Source organism: Gymnoscopelus braueri, assembly GCF_963280865.1.
Source record: "Gymnoscopelus braueri genome assembly, chromosome: 6".
Lineage (NCBI taxonomy): Eukaryota > Metazoa > Chordata > Actinopteri > Myctophiformes > Myctophidae > Gymnoscopelus > Gymnoscopelus braueri.
Window position 1 is genome coordinate 11,743,718 of NC_137607.1, and position 17,028 is coordinate 11,760,745.

At 40.8% G+C, this 17,028-nt stretch overlaps 1 protein-coding gene across 1 annotated transcript in view; it reads right to left on the bottom strand.

The window, feature by feature from the left end:
* Window positions 1-17,028, bottom strand: part of b4galt6 (UDP-Gal:betaGlcNAc beta 1,4- galactosyltransferase, polypeptide 6) — a 42,197-nt gene that overhangs the window by 22,513 nt on the left and 2,656 nt on the right. Inside the window, exons 3-4 of the mRNA XM_080430379.1 lie at window positions 4,826-4,942; window positions 3,234-3,347 (exon numbers count right to left, since the gene is read on the bottom strand). Coding sequence (XP_080286505.1) covers window positions 3,234-3,347; window positions 4,826-4,942 — 231 coding nt within the window. The remainder of the gene's footprint in view (window positions 1-3,233; window positions 3,348-4,825; window positions 4,943-17,028) is intronic.

The window sequence follows — 17,028 nt, forward strand, 5'->3', positions numbered from 1 at the left end:
CTGACCTGCTGAGTCACCTGAGGTAGAGCTGCTCTTCTGTTTTAGCTTACATACATATCAGGCTAAATGTACGAGCATCACAGTCATCACGGTGTTTGCTGATGTCTTTCCCGTAAGATGAACTGTAAATGCAGATGTCACGTTTAGCCCATTAAGACGCATCTGTGTCATTTTTATATGTCTTTGGCTATTCAGAAATAGCAGATCTACAAGCTCATAGCGTGGCACCGAGTGCCGTGCTATGAGCTTGTAGATATTCTTTAAAAAGATTGTGAACTGTTGTTTGATTATATATATATATAGGCCTACAGTATATATTTTAAAGCAAACATTTGTAACTCAAATCTTTGCTTCTGGGGATTCTACAAATGTCTTCTAAATCCTAACTTATGTTACTATATCAGTGGTTCTCAAACTTTTTTCATGTCAAGGTCCCCCGAAATGATATGTATTTGTGCGCCGACCCCCCCCCCCCCACCCCATCTCAAAATGTTTTATTCCAGGGACCACCAGAAGCAAAGATTTGAGTTACAAAAGTTGGCTTTAAAAAAAGATATATCAAAGATTAGCACAAATGTTCAAGATTTTTCAAAAAATACCGATATAAAAAGTAAAATGACACAGATGCGTTCCCGGATTGAATGGGTTAGTCACTGTTCCTGTTGAAACACTAAGCCAGTCTTTGTGACTGAAGCTCCTGCCATCTGTGGCCCCGATAATGAACTCTCTTTCATAGTCACTTAACCACTTCAACTCCAGCATCCGTATTTGTGGGGAAATCTTTTGCTGAAAATAGCCGATCGACAAGCTCGTTCTGAGCTTGTCAATCGGCTATTTTCAGCAAAAGATTTCCCCACAATAACAGAAAACAGAAAAGTCACTAGCATAGAGCCCTGAGGGTTTAAGTGGTTAAGAGCTATTTCTCTTGCTGTGTGCGTGGGCTTCAACAGAAGACTGTTTTATCCCCAAAGTGTTTGAAATAGTAAAGTTTTGGAAGTACTGTGGTGGATACGACCGGATACATGACACTTGGATTAGACTCTTGACAGTTTGTGTTGTGAGTTTATAAATAGATTTGCGATACAGTGTTGCTGTTGTTCCTCTCAGAGCCCTATTGTCTTCAATACATCAAGTATTCTATTTGTTTTTGGATTCTTCATTCACCGTGAAAGAATGTGACAAAAACAAAAAAAACTCTCCATGAATTCAAGGCTTCTTGGGGTGAGTAAAGGTGACTCTCCAAACAGACTACAACAGACTGTCAGTCAGTTGGCAAAAGTAGGCAACATTTCTGCACAAACTGTCGGCCAACGGCACATTGTGCTTCAAGTGATGACCTGCTCGAGGTGCCTACAATGACATGTAAAAAATACGGTGAAGCAGCATTCTGCTTTTACGGACCGACAGTGTGGAATAAACTCCCATTACACCTAAGACAGGCAGCCTCTGTCGATAGCTTTAAAGCACAGCTCAAGACCTATTTCTTCACTCTTGCTTTTAGCTGATTCTTTGGTTGATTTTTAAGTCCTCACTGTATTGCATATTTTAATGTTGTTTTATGCTTTTGCTTTTATTTTATTTTTTATTTTTTTTGCTTTATTGTTAAATTGGTTGCAACTGTAATTGTATTCTTGCTCTGTAAAGCACTTTGAGCTGCATTTCATGTCATGAAAGGTGCTATACAAATAAAGTTTATTATTATTATTATTGTCGTGCGTATGCGTAGAGTGGGGAGCAGGTGACATAACTCTCCACACCAGGAGGTGGCAGTAGTCTGAAGCAGCGCTGGTCTGCAGGGGCTGCCAGCATTGCCAGGTCTGCCTATTTTAAGCGACTCTGGGCTTGTTTTCCTGTAAAGTCGCTTGTAAATATTCATAGCTGCGGGTTGCTTTTGTTTGGGCTTATTTCTGAAGTGTAGTTGGTTTGCTATCAAGATTCTTTTTGAAAATAGCTGATGTAATAGGGCTCAAGTGGTAAAACTGGTCGCTTCTTTTGGGCCTGTTTTCATAGACCTGGTCGCTGGTTTCACTCACATAATCTGGCAACACTGGAGCCTGCAGAGCATTTTTGCGATAGCTAGTCATATGACTAGCCTACTGCTTTGCTTTGGAGTTGAACGATCGGTATCGGAATTGAGAGTTGAGAATATGGTATCTAGTTCAAATGTGCAACGGGCAATGTGCGTCGTCTGCACCAGTAGCAACCAACTCTCCAGCGGTGGAGAGTTGGTTTAATTGATAGGAAAGAAACAAAGTACTCCTTTAAGATGTGCACATTTGTATGGAACCTTTGCCACTGTAAAGCTGGGCTCACACTACAAGATAATCAGGGTGATTTGGGGTCAGAAACAACTCTCCCGAGTATCAGGGGCGTGTGCCGTACTCCATCCTAGATCGGGAGTGAATCTATGGCATAAGTATCCTCTAGTGAGAGGGTTCAAAGATCCAATCTTAAGCCCCCCGAGTTGCTCACGGGAAGGTCGGGGGCCGGAGACAAAGACAGTCTACAAGCAGACAGACATGAAGTGAATGAGAGAAAGACAGTCTACAAGCAGACAGACGTGAAGTGACTGAGGGAAAGACAGTCTACAAGCAGACAGACATGAAGTGAATGAGAGGACTTTTGGCACGGAGACGCTATGAGCTTGTAGATCTGCTATTTTTGAAAGATCTTGAAAATGTGTGCAAATCTTTGAATATATATATATCTTTAAAGCAAACATTTGTAATTCAAATCTTTACTTCTGGGGGGTCCCTGGAACAAAACATTTTGAGATGGGGGTCCGTTGGCCAAATACATATCTAAAAATGTTTTCTAAATCCTAACAGTATATTGCTATATCAGTGGTGCTCCAACTTTTCCATGTCAAGGACCCTCAAAATGATATGTATTTGGCCACAGATATGTTGTTCCAGGGACCCCCAGAAGCACAGATCGGAGTTAAAAAGGTTCGCTTCAAAACATATATATCAAAGATTTGCACAAACTTTCCACGATTTTTCAAAAATTAGCAGATCTACATGCTCACAGCGCTGCACTCTGTGTCGTACTATGAGCTTGTATATCTGCTATTTTTGAATAGCCAAAGAAATGTTAAAATGACACAGATGCGTTCCCGGTCTTAATGGATTAAGGGTTATGTAATGAACCATTTAAAATGGTGTTACACAGACAGGTGTGCCGGTGTGCATACAGCATAAAGGAGAGGGTTGTTGGAGTGTTACGGTACTTACTCATGGAAGGTAATCTCTCTGGACAGGGGAGGCTCTGGGCGTACGTGAAGTTCTCTGGTAGATATGTAGTCGGCTGCACCAGATATTCACTGGAGTTACTGCCGTCTGGGTAGTCTGAATAAAACACAACATATATACCTTGTGAACATGCTCACACTGAAACACTTTTTCACTGAGAAAAACTAAATAAAAACCAGTGGTGTAAAAAGTACACACATCTTTTACTTAAGTAAAAGTATCAATACGGCAATGTAGAAATACTCTGTTACAAGTAAAAGTCCGGAATTTTTAAATGTACTTGAGTAAAAGTACAAAAGTATTGGTATCAAAATGTACTTAGTAGTACCAAAAGTAGAAAGTACTCATTATGCAGAATGTCCCATTTCACACGTTTTCAAATGTATAGAATGTCTGAAAATCTTTTGAAAATAGCAAAACTATGACTAAATATAACAATTTCACCAACAAATAAAAACTAGATGAAAATGTTATAGGGAGGGACTATCGTGGAGAAGGGATCCATTAGAACTAACACAAGTCATGTTATGCTTGGTTGCGAGTGTGTGTCACGCGACCACAAGGTCATGGGTTCGATCCCATGACCATGCACTGTTAACTCAGTGTATGACTCAGTGTATAACTCTTATAACTCATACAAATGGAGCCAAAAGGGGGTCATTGAAATGTAACATTTTGAGAATCACTGGTCTAGCGCATTGTGAAACAGGAATAGACTCCTGCGTTCTGACGGATACCGACAATAAACCTCTCCGACTTACTTACTTACTTATAAGACCTGTGGCGGTGAAGAGGACATGGTGCGTCTATTAAAGATGCGCGGATCGCGGTTTTAGCCGCGGTTGCCGCAGACAACCACAGTTTGGGTGGATTTGGGTCAATCACGTATAATTATAAATTAATATTGGATAAACCGCGGGTGATAGGCCTATTATAGCTTTTAAAAAGCACGAAACCAAAGAGTTTTGGCTATTTTCGCCAGTTTTTCTCTTATAACACGGGCTAAAAACTAGACACCTGAGTAAAGTTCACTTTGAGCTGCATCCAACGCATCCACTGCCATTTCCATCGTCCTTACCGTTCAGCAGCTAAGGGGCAGTTGACATTTATTTTTGGGGGGTAATAGGCTCTACGCACAGCAGCCAATAGTATCACTTCCTTCACAGGTGTTACCAATGATACTAATGAAGGCTCTGTTCCATTTAGTGTAGCACAGTGGTTCTCAGTCTTTCCAGTCTTTCTAATTTCCACGACCACCATAACTCTGAGAGTGTACAAATGGAACCAAATGGACCCGTGAGCCAACGTGCACAATATCAGCACCCTGCCTCTGTTTGACCAGAATGGAACAGAGCCTTCATTTAGTATCATTGGCAACACCTGTGAATTTCTTCACAATATGGCTGCTGTGCATAGAGCACTATTGTTTTGTTTTTTTCCTGTTTATTTTCTTACGGAATTAGCATTCATTTTCGGCCCGACTCGGCCCGAAAACGTTGGGTCTGGTGGTCGGGTAGGGTCGGGCTCGGGGCGGAATTTGAGAACTCTAGTTCTTATTGGTGCACTTGTCTCACCTGTTCCATTGAGTGTGGTGTTCTTATTGGTGTAGAGACGGATCATCTGGCCAATGGTCCTGACGTTGTCCCTCAACATGATGCCCTGAGCCTGCACCATGAAGAAGTACGTGTTGGCTGAGAGACACAGAGAGAGACGGAGAGAGAGAGAGAAAGAGAGAGAGAGAGAGATGTTAACATGAAGCCACACTTGTAAGTGATGAATTTGCAGGACATCAGCATCAGTATTATTGTGTGGCGCTGGTCTGTCTCCATGGTTACGGTAGGCTCATCTCCTTTGGCCAAATGGAAATAGCCAAACCTTTATAATTAGTTCACCTATAATTACAAAACTCATACAAACAATGTACAAACTAGAAATACCGCATTGCGGTTGGTTTTATTTCTATGTATTTGTTTGCTTTATGTGACGAGTTGAATGTTCTCAAATAGAAAGGTTAATCAAATCTAGGGTTTTCCTAATTGATTTAAAGGTTTTGCACTTGCAAAACGTCGTTAATCGGTGGTCTAGGGCGGTGGCTTTTAACCTTTTATTCTTGTTCGAGTCCCTGTTATAGAAAAATGTACGTATAACTTACAATAAAATAAACAAGGGTGAGCGCAACAGTGGTGGAAGGTAACTAAGTACATTTACTCAAGTACTGTACAAGTTTTAGGATTTTTTTTTTTACAGTTTTCAGTACTTTTACTTCTACTCCACTACATCTCAGAGGCAAATATTGTACTTTTACTCCACTACAATTATATGAAAACTTTAGTGACTAGTTACTTTGTAGATTTCTATTACACTTCAGCCCTATATACATTTCGGTCATTTGAAAATAGCTTGTAGATCTGCTATTTTTCAAAAGATTTTTTATAAAATAAATAAATACAATTTCAAAACTTGGAAATGTCCCACTTGAAATGGGACATTCTGCATAATGAGTACTTTCTACTTTTGGTACTTTAAGTACATTCTGATAAAAATTGCTGATCTGGTCACCTTGTAGATCGTCTATTTTTGCAAGTTGGACTCACTGAGAACATAGAGGCAGACAGACAGTGGATGAACGTGAGTTATGATCTTGTGCGATGTTTAAAACATTGGCCTGCTGTGATCTTTGGTAAGAACATGTGTGTCTTAAAGTACATTGATCCAAGCCAGAACACAATTGATCGATTGATCGTTAAAACAAACACGCTCTCTCAAAACGGCTCTCTCAAAACATCTGGTATCGCTCCGGCTCTAGAGTTAATCTATTCTAAATGAATCCACGGCATCCCTCCATGACTACCACCCACTCTCACAAACAAACAAAGACACTCTTGAGTTCCACACACACACACACACACACACACACACACACACACACACACACACACACACACACACACACACACACACACACACACACACACACACACACAGAACAGAGGAAGGAGTTGTTTCAGAGAGAGAGAGAGAGGAACCGAAAGAGTGTGTGTGTGTGTGTGTGTGTGTGTGTGTGTGTGTGTGTGTGTGTGTGTGTGTGTGTGTGTGTGTGTGTGTGTGTGTGTGTGTGTGTGTGTGTGTGTGTGTGTGTGTGTGTGTGTGTGTGTGTGCGCGTGTGTGTGTGTGTGTGTGTGTGTGTGTGTGTTTGTGCGTGCGCGTGTCTGTGTGTATGTGTGTGTGTGTGTGTGTGTGTGTGTGTGTGTGTGTGTGTGTGTGTGTGTGTGTGTGTGTGTGTGTGTGTGTGTGTGTGTGTGTGTGTGTGTGTGTGTGTGTGAGAGAGACACAGACAGCGGTGGACTGTCTCACTCAAGTGCTCAACTCCAGTGCTTGAGTCAAAGTGCAGACACTCCTCGTCAAATATCCCTCCACTACAAGTGGACGTTTCTGTGAATGTGAGTTTAAGTGTGCTGGAGTACTTGCTTTTAAACAATACTTAATTATCCGAACGTAGCATTACAAAGCGTGTTTCTTTTCGATGCATTGCTGGATTGACTTTTTTTTCCCCCCCCCACAAATTCAAAATGTGTTTAGAAAGGTAAGAAAATAGTGAAAATAGCCGATCTACAAGCTCGCAACGCATCGTGACACTTGTTGTGAGCTTGTATATTTGAAGTGGTTTGGGTCCCTGCGGTCCCTTCCTATATGGAGTCAAAAATATATTTGTCTTTGAAATGTAGTCAAAGTCATAAGCTTCCAAAAAAAACGAATACAAAATAAACTTAAGTACAATACTCAAGTAAATGTACTCCACTGTCCACCGCTGGAGAGAGATAGAGAGACAACAATGGACATCAACTTCAGAATGCTATAGTCTCCTTTGACACATTTAATTATGTCCCGTTTGTTCCCATGGCACTCTGGGCGACTTGAAGTATGCAGACAGTACATTATATAGCCTAAGGCCTGAAGGCCTGAAGGCTCTATACAGCCTGCCTTTTGGCTGGCCGCCAACAACCTTCGCTGTCACCCGAGGCGCTCCGCAATTTAACCCATTAAGACCGGGAACGCATCTGTGTCACCTTAAGACTTCTTTGACTATTTAAAAAAATAGCAGATATACACAATTTGAAAAATCATGAACATTTTGTGCAAATCTTTGAATACATGCTGTATATACATTTTTTAACTAAAATCTTTGCTTCTGGGGGTCCCTGGAACAAAATATTTTGAGATGGGGAGGGGGTCCGCGGACAAATACATATCATTTTGGGGGTCTTTGACGTGAAAAAAGTTTGAGAACCACTGACATTATAGCAACATAACATTTTTTTCAAAAGGATTTAGAAGACATTTGTAGAACCCCCCAGAAGCAAAGATTTGAATAAAAAAATGTCACTTTAAAAAGATTTGCACAAATTTGCACGATAAAAAAATAATAATAGCAGATGTACAAGCTCATAACGCGGCATTCGGTGCCGCGCTATGAGCTTGTATATCTGCTATTTTTGAATAGCCCAAAGTATAAAATAATGGCTAAAAATCTAAAATGACACAGATGCGTTCCCAGTCTTAGCGGGTTAAGTCGCCGCGAACAAAAAAAGGCCTGCGAGATAAGAGTCTCCCATTAGACAGGAAATCACCAGAGAACACAAAGACAGCGGGAGCCACGGAGGCAAGGGTGACCGACCGACCGCGTACCATGAATCATCTATTACTGAAACCTCTGCAGTAAATGCACCCCCCCCCCACACACACACACACACGCACACACACACACACACACACCACACCAAACATAGCTAATGTATAAGCTTGTAGACGTTGTAGATCTGCTCATTTCAGTGCACAACACCGGCACTGCGCAACTCATTATATAACTCCAACCCCCTAATTACACCTAAACGTGACCTCTAATGTCTATTCCTGATCCCCAACCCCAACATGAATGTTCTCCTAATTGTAAGCCGTAACTGAGAAGAAAAAAATAAATCAATTTAACCATACAACAAGCATTTATGTTGTGAGGAGTAGGACAATTGTCCTCACTATGTGCAAATCTCAAATTCTACTATACTTGCGGGGACACTTGGTCCTCAAAAAGTATGGCTATTTAAAATATATATATATATATATATATATATATATATATATATATATATATATATATATATATATATATATATATACATTTTTAACTCTAAATCTTTGCTTCTGGTGGGGGTCCCTGGAACTAAATATTTTGAGATGGGGGGTCCACGGACAAATAAAAATCACTTTGGGTGGTCTTTGACATGAACAAAGTTTGAGAACCACTGTTATTATAGCAACATAAGTTCTTTTTTTTTTTTTACTTTTAGGATTTAGAAGACACTAGACTAGACCATACCCGTGGGGGGATATGCGCACATGATCTGGCAACCCGGGAGCCAGCGAACACAAAAACGCTAATAAACAGCTGACATTTGGGGAAAGTGAAAAACGGGCTTCGCTGTTCCGTGCACATGGTAATTGGTCAATGTCTGTGTGCAAATGCAGAGCAATTGCTCCAGCCACTGAGGAGAACCGGGCAGAAGAGTTTTTGGGCTCACCGCACGCACAGAGCTTTGTAGAATTATAGGAAGATTTGTAGAATCCCCAGAAGCAAAGATTTAAGTTACAAATGTCTGCACAAATTTGCAAGATAAAAAAAAAAAAAACAATAGCAGATCTGCAAAGATTTACGCATGCACGCGCGCGCACAAACACACAGACACACAGACACACACACACACACACACACACACAAAAGGACAGGCGCATGTACGAATGCAACACTTGTCCCGTTTCACCCACACACATAAACAAATGGCCGGGTGCTTTCCTCTCCTCCCACACCTGGCGCTCCTGCAGCAGCAACAGCAGCAACATAACATACGGTGGAATTCTCCAGTAGGCAGACATCATGCCACGCTGCCTGCGTGCCACACTGCCTGCCAGCCTGATGCCTACGCACAGCTGAGTGTGTGTGTGTGTGTGTGTGTGTGTGTGTGTGTGTGCGTGTGTGTGTGTGTGTGTGTGTGTGTGTGTGTGTGTGTGTGTGTGTGTGTGTGTGTGTGTGTGTGTGCGTGCGTGCACGCGTGGTGGAAAGTAACTAAGTACATGTATCAGTGTTGATTTTGTCGAATAAAACTATGACGAAAAAGGTTAGTCGACTACCTTTTTTCACTGACGAAAACGAATTAAAAACTAAGCTATGATGCTAAGACTAAATATAATTATTGACAATTTTGTCAACAAATAAAAACTAGACTAAAATGTTAGGGAGGGCCTAGTGGAGAAGAGATCCAGTAGAACTAAAAGACAAGTCATCATGGGTGTGCGCTGGTGTCACAGACCAAAAATAGCAGATCTACAAGCAGATCTACAAGCTCAAAAGTGGAGTTAGGAGGTTTTGTTCATCATTGATAAGAACAGCTGAATGGACCTCCAAGCTCACAATGAGGTTGGAGGTCAAAAGGGGGTGGAGCCTGGAGTCAGCAAAACCAGCTAACCAATGGAGTTAGCTGGTTTTGTCTGAAGCGCTTTTTAATGCTTTTCATTGGTTCGGTATTTGTTTTACCAACACACAGACGTAAAGAGTGTTCAATGGCCCTGATTTATGGAAAAAAATGCAAAAGCGTCAAAATGGAGTTAGCTGGTTCCAGCCGGACAGCAACATGCTTCTCGATTATTCAGTTTACAATTACAATTTTCTGGCATTTAGTAGACTTACAATAAGCCAGGTCAATAATCACATACGTATAGAATACAGAGAGACAGCGAGACAGAGACGGCATTGTTCGATTCGTTAAAAAAAAAAGAAAGAAAAAGTAATCGATAGTTGTGTGGCACTATTTGTCACAAACCGTTTGTGTGCCTGGAGATGTGCACAAACGTACACAAACGTGTGTAGTGTGTACAGTGTGTGTGTGTGTGCGGTAAAAATGGAGCTGGAGACTGATAAGAGCGTTATCAGACGGCAGACAGGCGGTGTTACTGGGTGTATATTGGGGGGGGGGGGGGAGCAGGGGGGTGACACATGCTACAGTGAGGGAGGGTCAGTTCAGACATGACAGTGGATACTCTCTGTGGGAGCCCAGTCACCACCGTGCTTCACAAACCTCCAGAGTACAGGGCAGTGCAGGGGGGAAAACAACCCGCCTACAGAATATGAGAATATCATCGCTGTCAGGTGGAAACCTTGTATGTCCAAATTATTACTTTTCAGGAAATGGAAAAAGAACATTACTTTTGTTCCAATGGCTCCAATGTAGTTCATATTTAGTCACAGGTTCTTGTTAATACTTTTCATTGGTTAAATATTGATTAAAAATCAAAGCCACAGACACCACTTAACCAGTTTCACTTTCAAAATGTTTCATATATATCTATTTACATTATACTTCATACGAGGAACGAGGGCATTCATTTACGAAAAAAACATTAAAAAGTTGAAATATAATGGTTTGAATCCACCATGGTGCATCCGGCTTTGTTGGGCGGCTATGCAAACACAATTGGCCCGTGTAATTAAAAGGATCCCTGGCTAATAAGTCAAATATGCCTTAATACATTATAACTCTCTATAACTAGAAATATTTGTATAGCGATTTTTTAAAACACTTTAAATATTGTATTTATTTTAGAAATAGTTATTTTTTTTTACTCAATAGGGGCAATGCCCGTCGCAAGTTGATGATGTCATTTGTCCATGTGTTCTCTAGCCCTATGGAATGTATGGAATGCATGTGCAAAAAAAAACATATTTAAAGTATTGATTTGATGCTCAAATTAACTTTCGGAAGTATTATAGGCCTATATATTTTTTTATTTTCACATGCATTCCATAAAGTTCATATGGCTAGACCACACATGGCATCGTCAAATGACATCATTTTATGTCTTTAATTTTACATTTTAGTTATAGAGGACAATTATAATGTATTAAGGCATATTTGGCGTATTAACCAGGGATCTAGGGGTGTGCCGATTAATTTCACGAAACGATACGATACGATATTGGGCTCACAACTTCGATACGATTCCGAGACGATACGCACTTTTTTATTATGAAAATATATGGGGGGGGGGGGAAACAAATGCAAACAAATAATTCTGTTTTTGCATTATGCAAACTTGTAGCTTTTCAGCTACAATAGCCGTTTTGAATCCAAATAGGGCAATAGTGTGACACCTGACCCGAAAAAAAACAACATGTTGTCACCCTTTTCACCTCGGGCTGTTTGCATGCCTGATTATTATTATTGTAAAAAAAATTATAATAAAACAAATTCAAAACGATATTTTTTTTCTCCAAAACCATACATATCATCACGAAAACGTATCGCGATATATCGCGGGACGATATATCGGCACACCCCTAGGGATCCTTTTAAAGTATACTGCGTTTGTCCCGTTGATACAACCCAACACACACCATGAACGCACACTGTGTTTACCTATACAATAAGCACACTGAGTAGGTTGTCATGTTAGGTTGTCAGAGGGGTGCGTGTGCCTCGAATGCTCTCAAACCACTAAAGCTATATACTATGGTATCTCTCAGAGGCCCCTGTCAGCCTCGTGGGCCCATTGACTCCTCCTAATCTTGTCATGTCCATGTATTTCCAGTGTCCATAATCAACTGAAGCAAAAATAGACGAGTCCCCCCCCCCCCCCCACTGAGTTTAGGGTCAAGATGTTAAAACAAGCCACTGGGTTTGAGGCCTCGAAGCTTCAAACAGACCAGCATAGTGTGACTACTCAGGCCTGAAACCTGCTCATTGATGCATGAAGGGGTTTGCAGCTCCAAGTGTCCCACAGTGGTTTGTCAAACAGGTGGAATGCTTATGCTCACCACCACCGGTACCAATGGCATGTTAATCCATTCAATCCGGGAACTCTAAATCCCAACAGTTTTTGGAAAAAAACATATGTTGCTATATCAGTGGTTCTCAAACTTTTTCATGCCAAGGACCACCAAAATTATATGTATTTGGCCGCGGACTCCCATCTGAAAATATTTTGTTCCAGGGACCCCCAGAAGCAAAGAAAAGAGCCCAAAATGTTCCCTTTAAAAATATATGTATTCGTAGATTTGCACACATTTTCACGATTTTTCTAAAAAAAATAGCAGGTCTACAAGCTCGCAGCGTGGCACTCAGTGCCACGCTACGAGCTTGTAGATCTGCTATTTTTGAATAGCCAAAGTATAAAATAATGGTTATGGCTAAAATCTAAAATGACACAGATGCGTTCCCGGATTGAATGGGTTAACAGAGGCTTGTCATTATGCCACTGGTATAAAAGTCTCTTTTACAGCAGAGGTACATAGGCAACCTTAGGCACCTTAGGGTCCAACATTTGGCACAGGGGAGGGCGATCACTGGCACTCTGCATGGCATAAGTGTGAGAGATAGGATTTTTCTTTTAAAATGAGATATTTTAAAAGATGTTGTCAGTTAAATTAAGTCCCCTCACATCTGTATGCAAAAATACTGTATTCAAGGCTTCATGGGGTGTGTAATTGATAGAAAATAAGTATTTTTTTGGGGGTGAAGTATGTTCCTTTAAAGCACCTTGGTGATTATGTATCCACATTGATAACATCACAATGGTATATGGATATATGGACTAGGTATATATAGACGGATGACACGAAGAGTTAATGTCACGATGAATGTATGTCCTTTTCGAAAAGGGGAACTTCCAGCATAGTGTGACTAGAAGGGCCGCAAAAGCATGCTTTTTTCCTATCAAGTGTTGCTGATGTTATTTTGCCCGTCTGCAAATCCATTCTCTTTGCTTACAGTACACCCAGGCCCGTGTAGTATAGTGGGGACTTCACCTCCCTGCTGAGAAATGCATCAGCCTGTCAGTATACAGGATACAACTCTCAGCTTCCTGTCAGTATACAGGATACAACGCTCAGCTTCCTGTCAGTCCAGGATACAACTCTCAGCTTCCTGCTCTCCGGAAATCTAGTGCAGAAGCTGATAAATGTGTGGGATATCTTCTGCTATCTCACGATTTGATTCCGATCCTTGGGGTCACGATTCGATAAAACAATATTTTTTTCGATTAAAAACTATTTAAAAAAATCGATTCTCATTAAAAAATGATTCCCAATCAGTTTAATCCAAATTTGACTTTAACAACCAAGTGTAGCTTATTTTTTTCCAACAGCAAAAAAAAAATGTAATACCAGAGTGGGTTGTGTAAAAATTCTTGGCTTTGATGGTATCTTATTAGGTGTAGTTCTATTTTATGCAGAAACACAACATAATTGCTCTGACGCATATAACATTAACAAGTGTCAATGAGCGTCAGCTGGACAGTGACACACACACCTCAGCTGGGCTGAACTGAAAAAAAGCCCTTGAATATGACTGAAGACATGATAATGTTTACTGTGATTATGGTAAGCTTACATTTCATATCACAAACACCATAGAGTAAAAACTCCTGTAACTTTAACCAGCAAAAAGAAAAGAAATTGAGAATCACAATTGTTGAATAGATATTTTTCCATCACTCCTAATAAACACCCCAGTGTATGACAGAGGAGTGGACCCGACATAATTTTTTTTAAAAGACGGACCGATTTGGACGAGATATTACCAGACCCGACCTATTATTTTTTGGACCCGACATAAAATGCTGCTAAACCTATAGCAGCTACGTAGCAGCCTACAATAAGAGACAATGACAATTAAATTGCATGTTTCACCTCAATGAATAAGGACTCCAACATGCGCATTTTCACGATTTTTCAATGAAATAGCAGATCGCAAATAGCAAATAGCAAGCTCATAGCGCGGCACTCTGTGCCGCGCTATGAGCTTGTAGATCTGCTATTTTTGAATAGCCAAAGAAATCAAAGAATGACACAGATGCATTCCCGGTCTTAATGGGTTAAGCATGAACTCTTGTCTTGTCAGTAAACAAGGTAAATAGTCACATAGCATAAGTAGAGTGCAGAGAGTGGTGCCTCAAATAAACTATAGGATATAGTAAACCATGAAGTAAACCATGAACCCAGCCTCTGTCAAAACAACATGCCACCTAAATAATAATATGTACGTTTTGTGGTCGAGAAAAAACAAACAAATAAGAAGCAAAACACGAGAACAAGTGTAACGCCCAGGATTCTAACCCGGGTCTCCCACGTGGAAAACCAACATATTAACCAATAAGCCAAAGGGATATCCCTATTGCTTGGGGGAGATATTAAGACTTTCAGGCCATCAGGCTGAGGTTGTGAACCACTCTGTTACACAAGTAACCAAGATGTATCTGCATCTTGAACTAGCATCAAGAAGGGGAATACAAGGAGAATGAAGTGCTAGGGAGGTGAGGGTGGAGTCTGTTTGTCTCTCTAACTACAGACCTGACTGTAAAGGTCCTCTTTGGACCCCATGTCATCTAATCATCTAATGCAGGGGTCTGGGACCTCTAGGGGGTCCTCAGGGCTACTATAGGGGGTCCGCCAAATCTTTGTGTGATAGGATGTTTTTTTTTTACAACTTGAACCCTAGCATTCCTAGTCTGAGGAGAACATTAGTCGAAAATAGCCGATCTACAAGCTCACAACGTCTTGCGCTGCAAGGAGTTGTGAGCTTGGAGATCGGCTATTTTTGGCATGGAGCAAATCAAGTACTAAGTGTTAAAGGTTTAAGTGGTTAAATGTCTGAAATTAACAAAAAACATGAATTTACACAACACTGATGATAGTCAATGAAGAACTCATGAAAGAAATGTAATTTTCGGAAAACTTGAAAAATTGGCTAATTTGACTGGTATGCCGTACACAAGATGTAACAACACAAGAGTCTTGAAAACAGCGTTAGCCATGATGTACCTTCTTCATACGCATGGATTGAAGCTAAATGAAATCTCACCACTGAAGACGTTTGAATGACCAAGTCCTAATGTGCGATCTGTGAAACAGTATGAAAGAATCCCCCCCACACACTAGCGCTGATTCCTATACAATTAACACGACAACATGTATAATGATGATGTTTTAGTGATTGTTCCTGCTGTTCTACATACAGCCAACCAGGTGAAGAAATCACAGATTGAGGCTTTAACCTTTTGCTTTTATATGAAATATCTGAGACTATAAAGATTTTATGGAAGCTGTTTCTGAATATATAGCTAGTTTGACCACTTCAAATGCTCTAATCTTAAAATAATAACTGAAAATAGCTCTATCTTGTAGATTGTCTATTTTCGCTGCGTAACATGCTTCCATAGAACAGCGGTTCTCAAACTTTTTAGTGCCAAGGAGCCTCAAATTGATACGTATGGGGCCGCGGACCCCAACCTGAAAATGTGTTGTGCCAGGGACCCCCAAAAGCAAAGATTTGTGTTACATATGTGAAAAGAAAAAAAAAGATTTAAAGATCCAAGATCTGCTATTTTTCAAAAATAGCAGATCTACAAGCTCATTTTGCTGGGGACCCCCTGGTATCCCCCTCCCAAGGACCCTTGGGGGTCCCCGGACCCCACTTTGAGAACCAATGCCATAGAAGACAAGCTGGCTTCTATGGAATCCAGATGACTGAAACCATTCGTGGCGACTGAGAACTTTAATCCATGCATACGGAATGTACTCAGTGACCCCCCCCCCCCCCCCCCCCCCACTTACACACACACACACACACACACACACACACACACACACACACACACACACACACACACACACACACACACACACACACACACACACACACACACACACACACACACACACACATCCATACCATGGACTACTTCAGCTACACTAGACCTCACACACACTCAGCTCCCTCTATGCTCCGTCACACCTTGTGTTTAACATGCATTCTGATAATATAACATCACATTAGGGCTGAGTATTGACAGGTAACTCACCACACGTCAGTGATTCCCCAAACCTTTTTTCATTTGAAAGACCCCCAAGTTATGTTTGACACAATGTGTTATCTCTGGGACCCCCAATGTTTATGTTTATGGTTATTTTATTTGACACGGGCATCACAACAAGCACATCGGGCAGACCAGATGCATTGCTATCGAGTTATAGCCTATAGCACAACACCTGTCTCTCTCCAGGATATAATTGACATTAATTTAAAAAACAATCAAATACAGGGAATTCAAAATCACTATCAAAACAGTAGAGTCCTCAAATGGAACCAAATGAACCCATAAGGGTCCATTTGGTTCTATTTGTACACTCTCTGGGTTACAGAGCCTTAAAGGTCCATGTGGTTCCTTAAAGGTCCATGTGGAAACCAGTGCGATACATACGAATTCCGATACAGGAGTCACAAGCGATGTGATACGTATCCTGATACAATACGCCTGCCAATATGACACATATGACCAAAATACCACAAGATAAAGCAAAGCAAAAATCTTCTATAATATAGAGACTTTGACAGTGGCTATAGCTTTAGTTTCACAGCCATTTTTCCCTCTCACTTCTTTCTCTCAGTACATTGCAGAGCCATTTAGCTGCATGTAGGGTAGGGCTCAGCTCATGTTATTAAAAAACAACCAAAAGAGAAACAATCAAACAAAACACTGCGATAAGGGCCTATCGATACGATAGGCATCACCGATACGTATCCCCATATTCGATATTTTGAGCACAGCCCAAAATCACATCCCACTAAGTTTCAAACATTAAGGCTGTATGTTCATGGTGATTAGTTGAGTTGTGGTTAGAGATGTGGTTAGATCTGGATATATGGTGCACTATATCCAGATCTAAATGTCT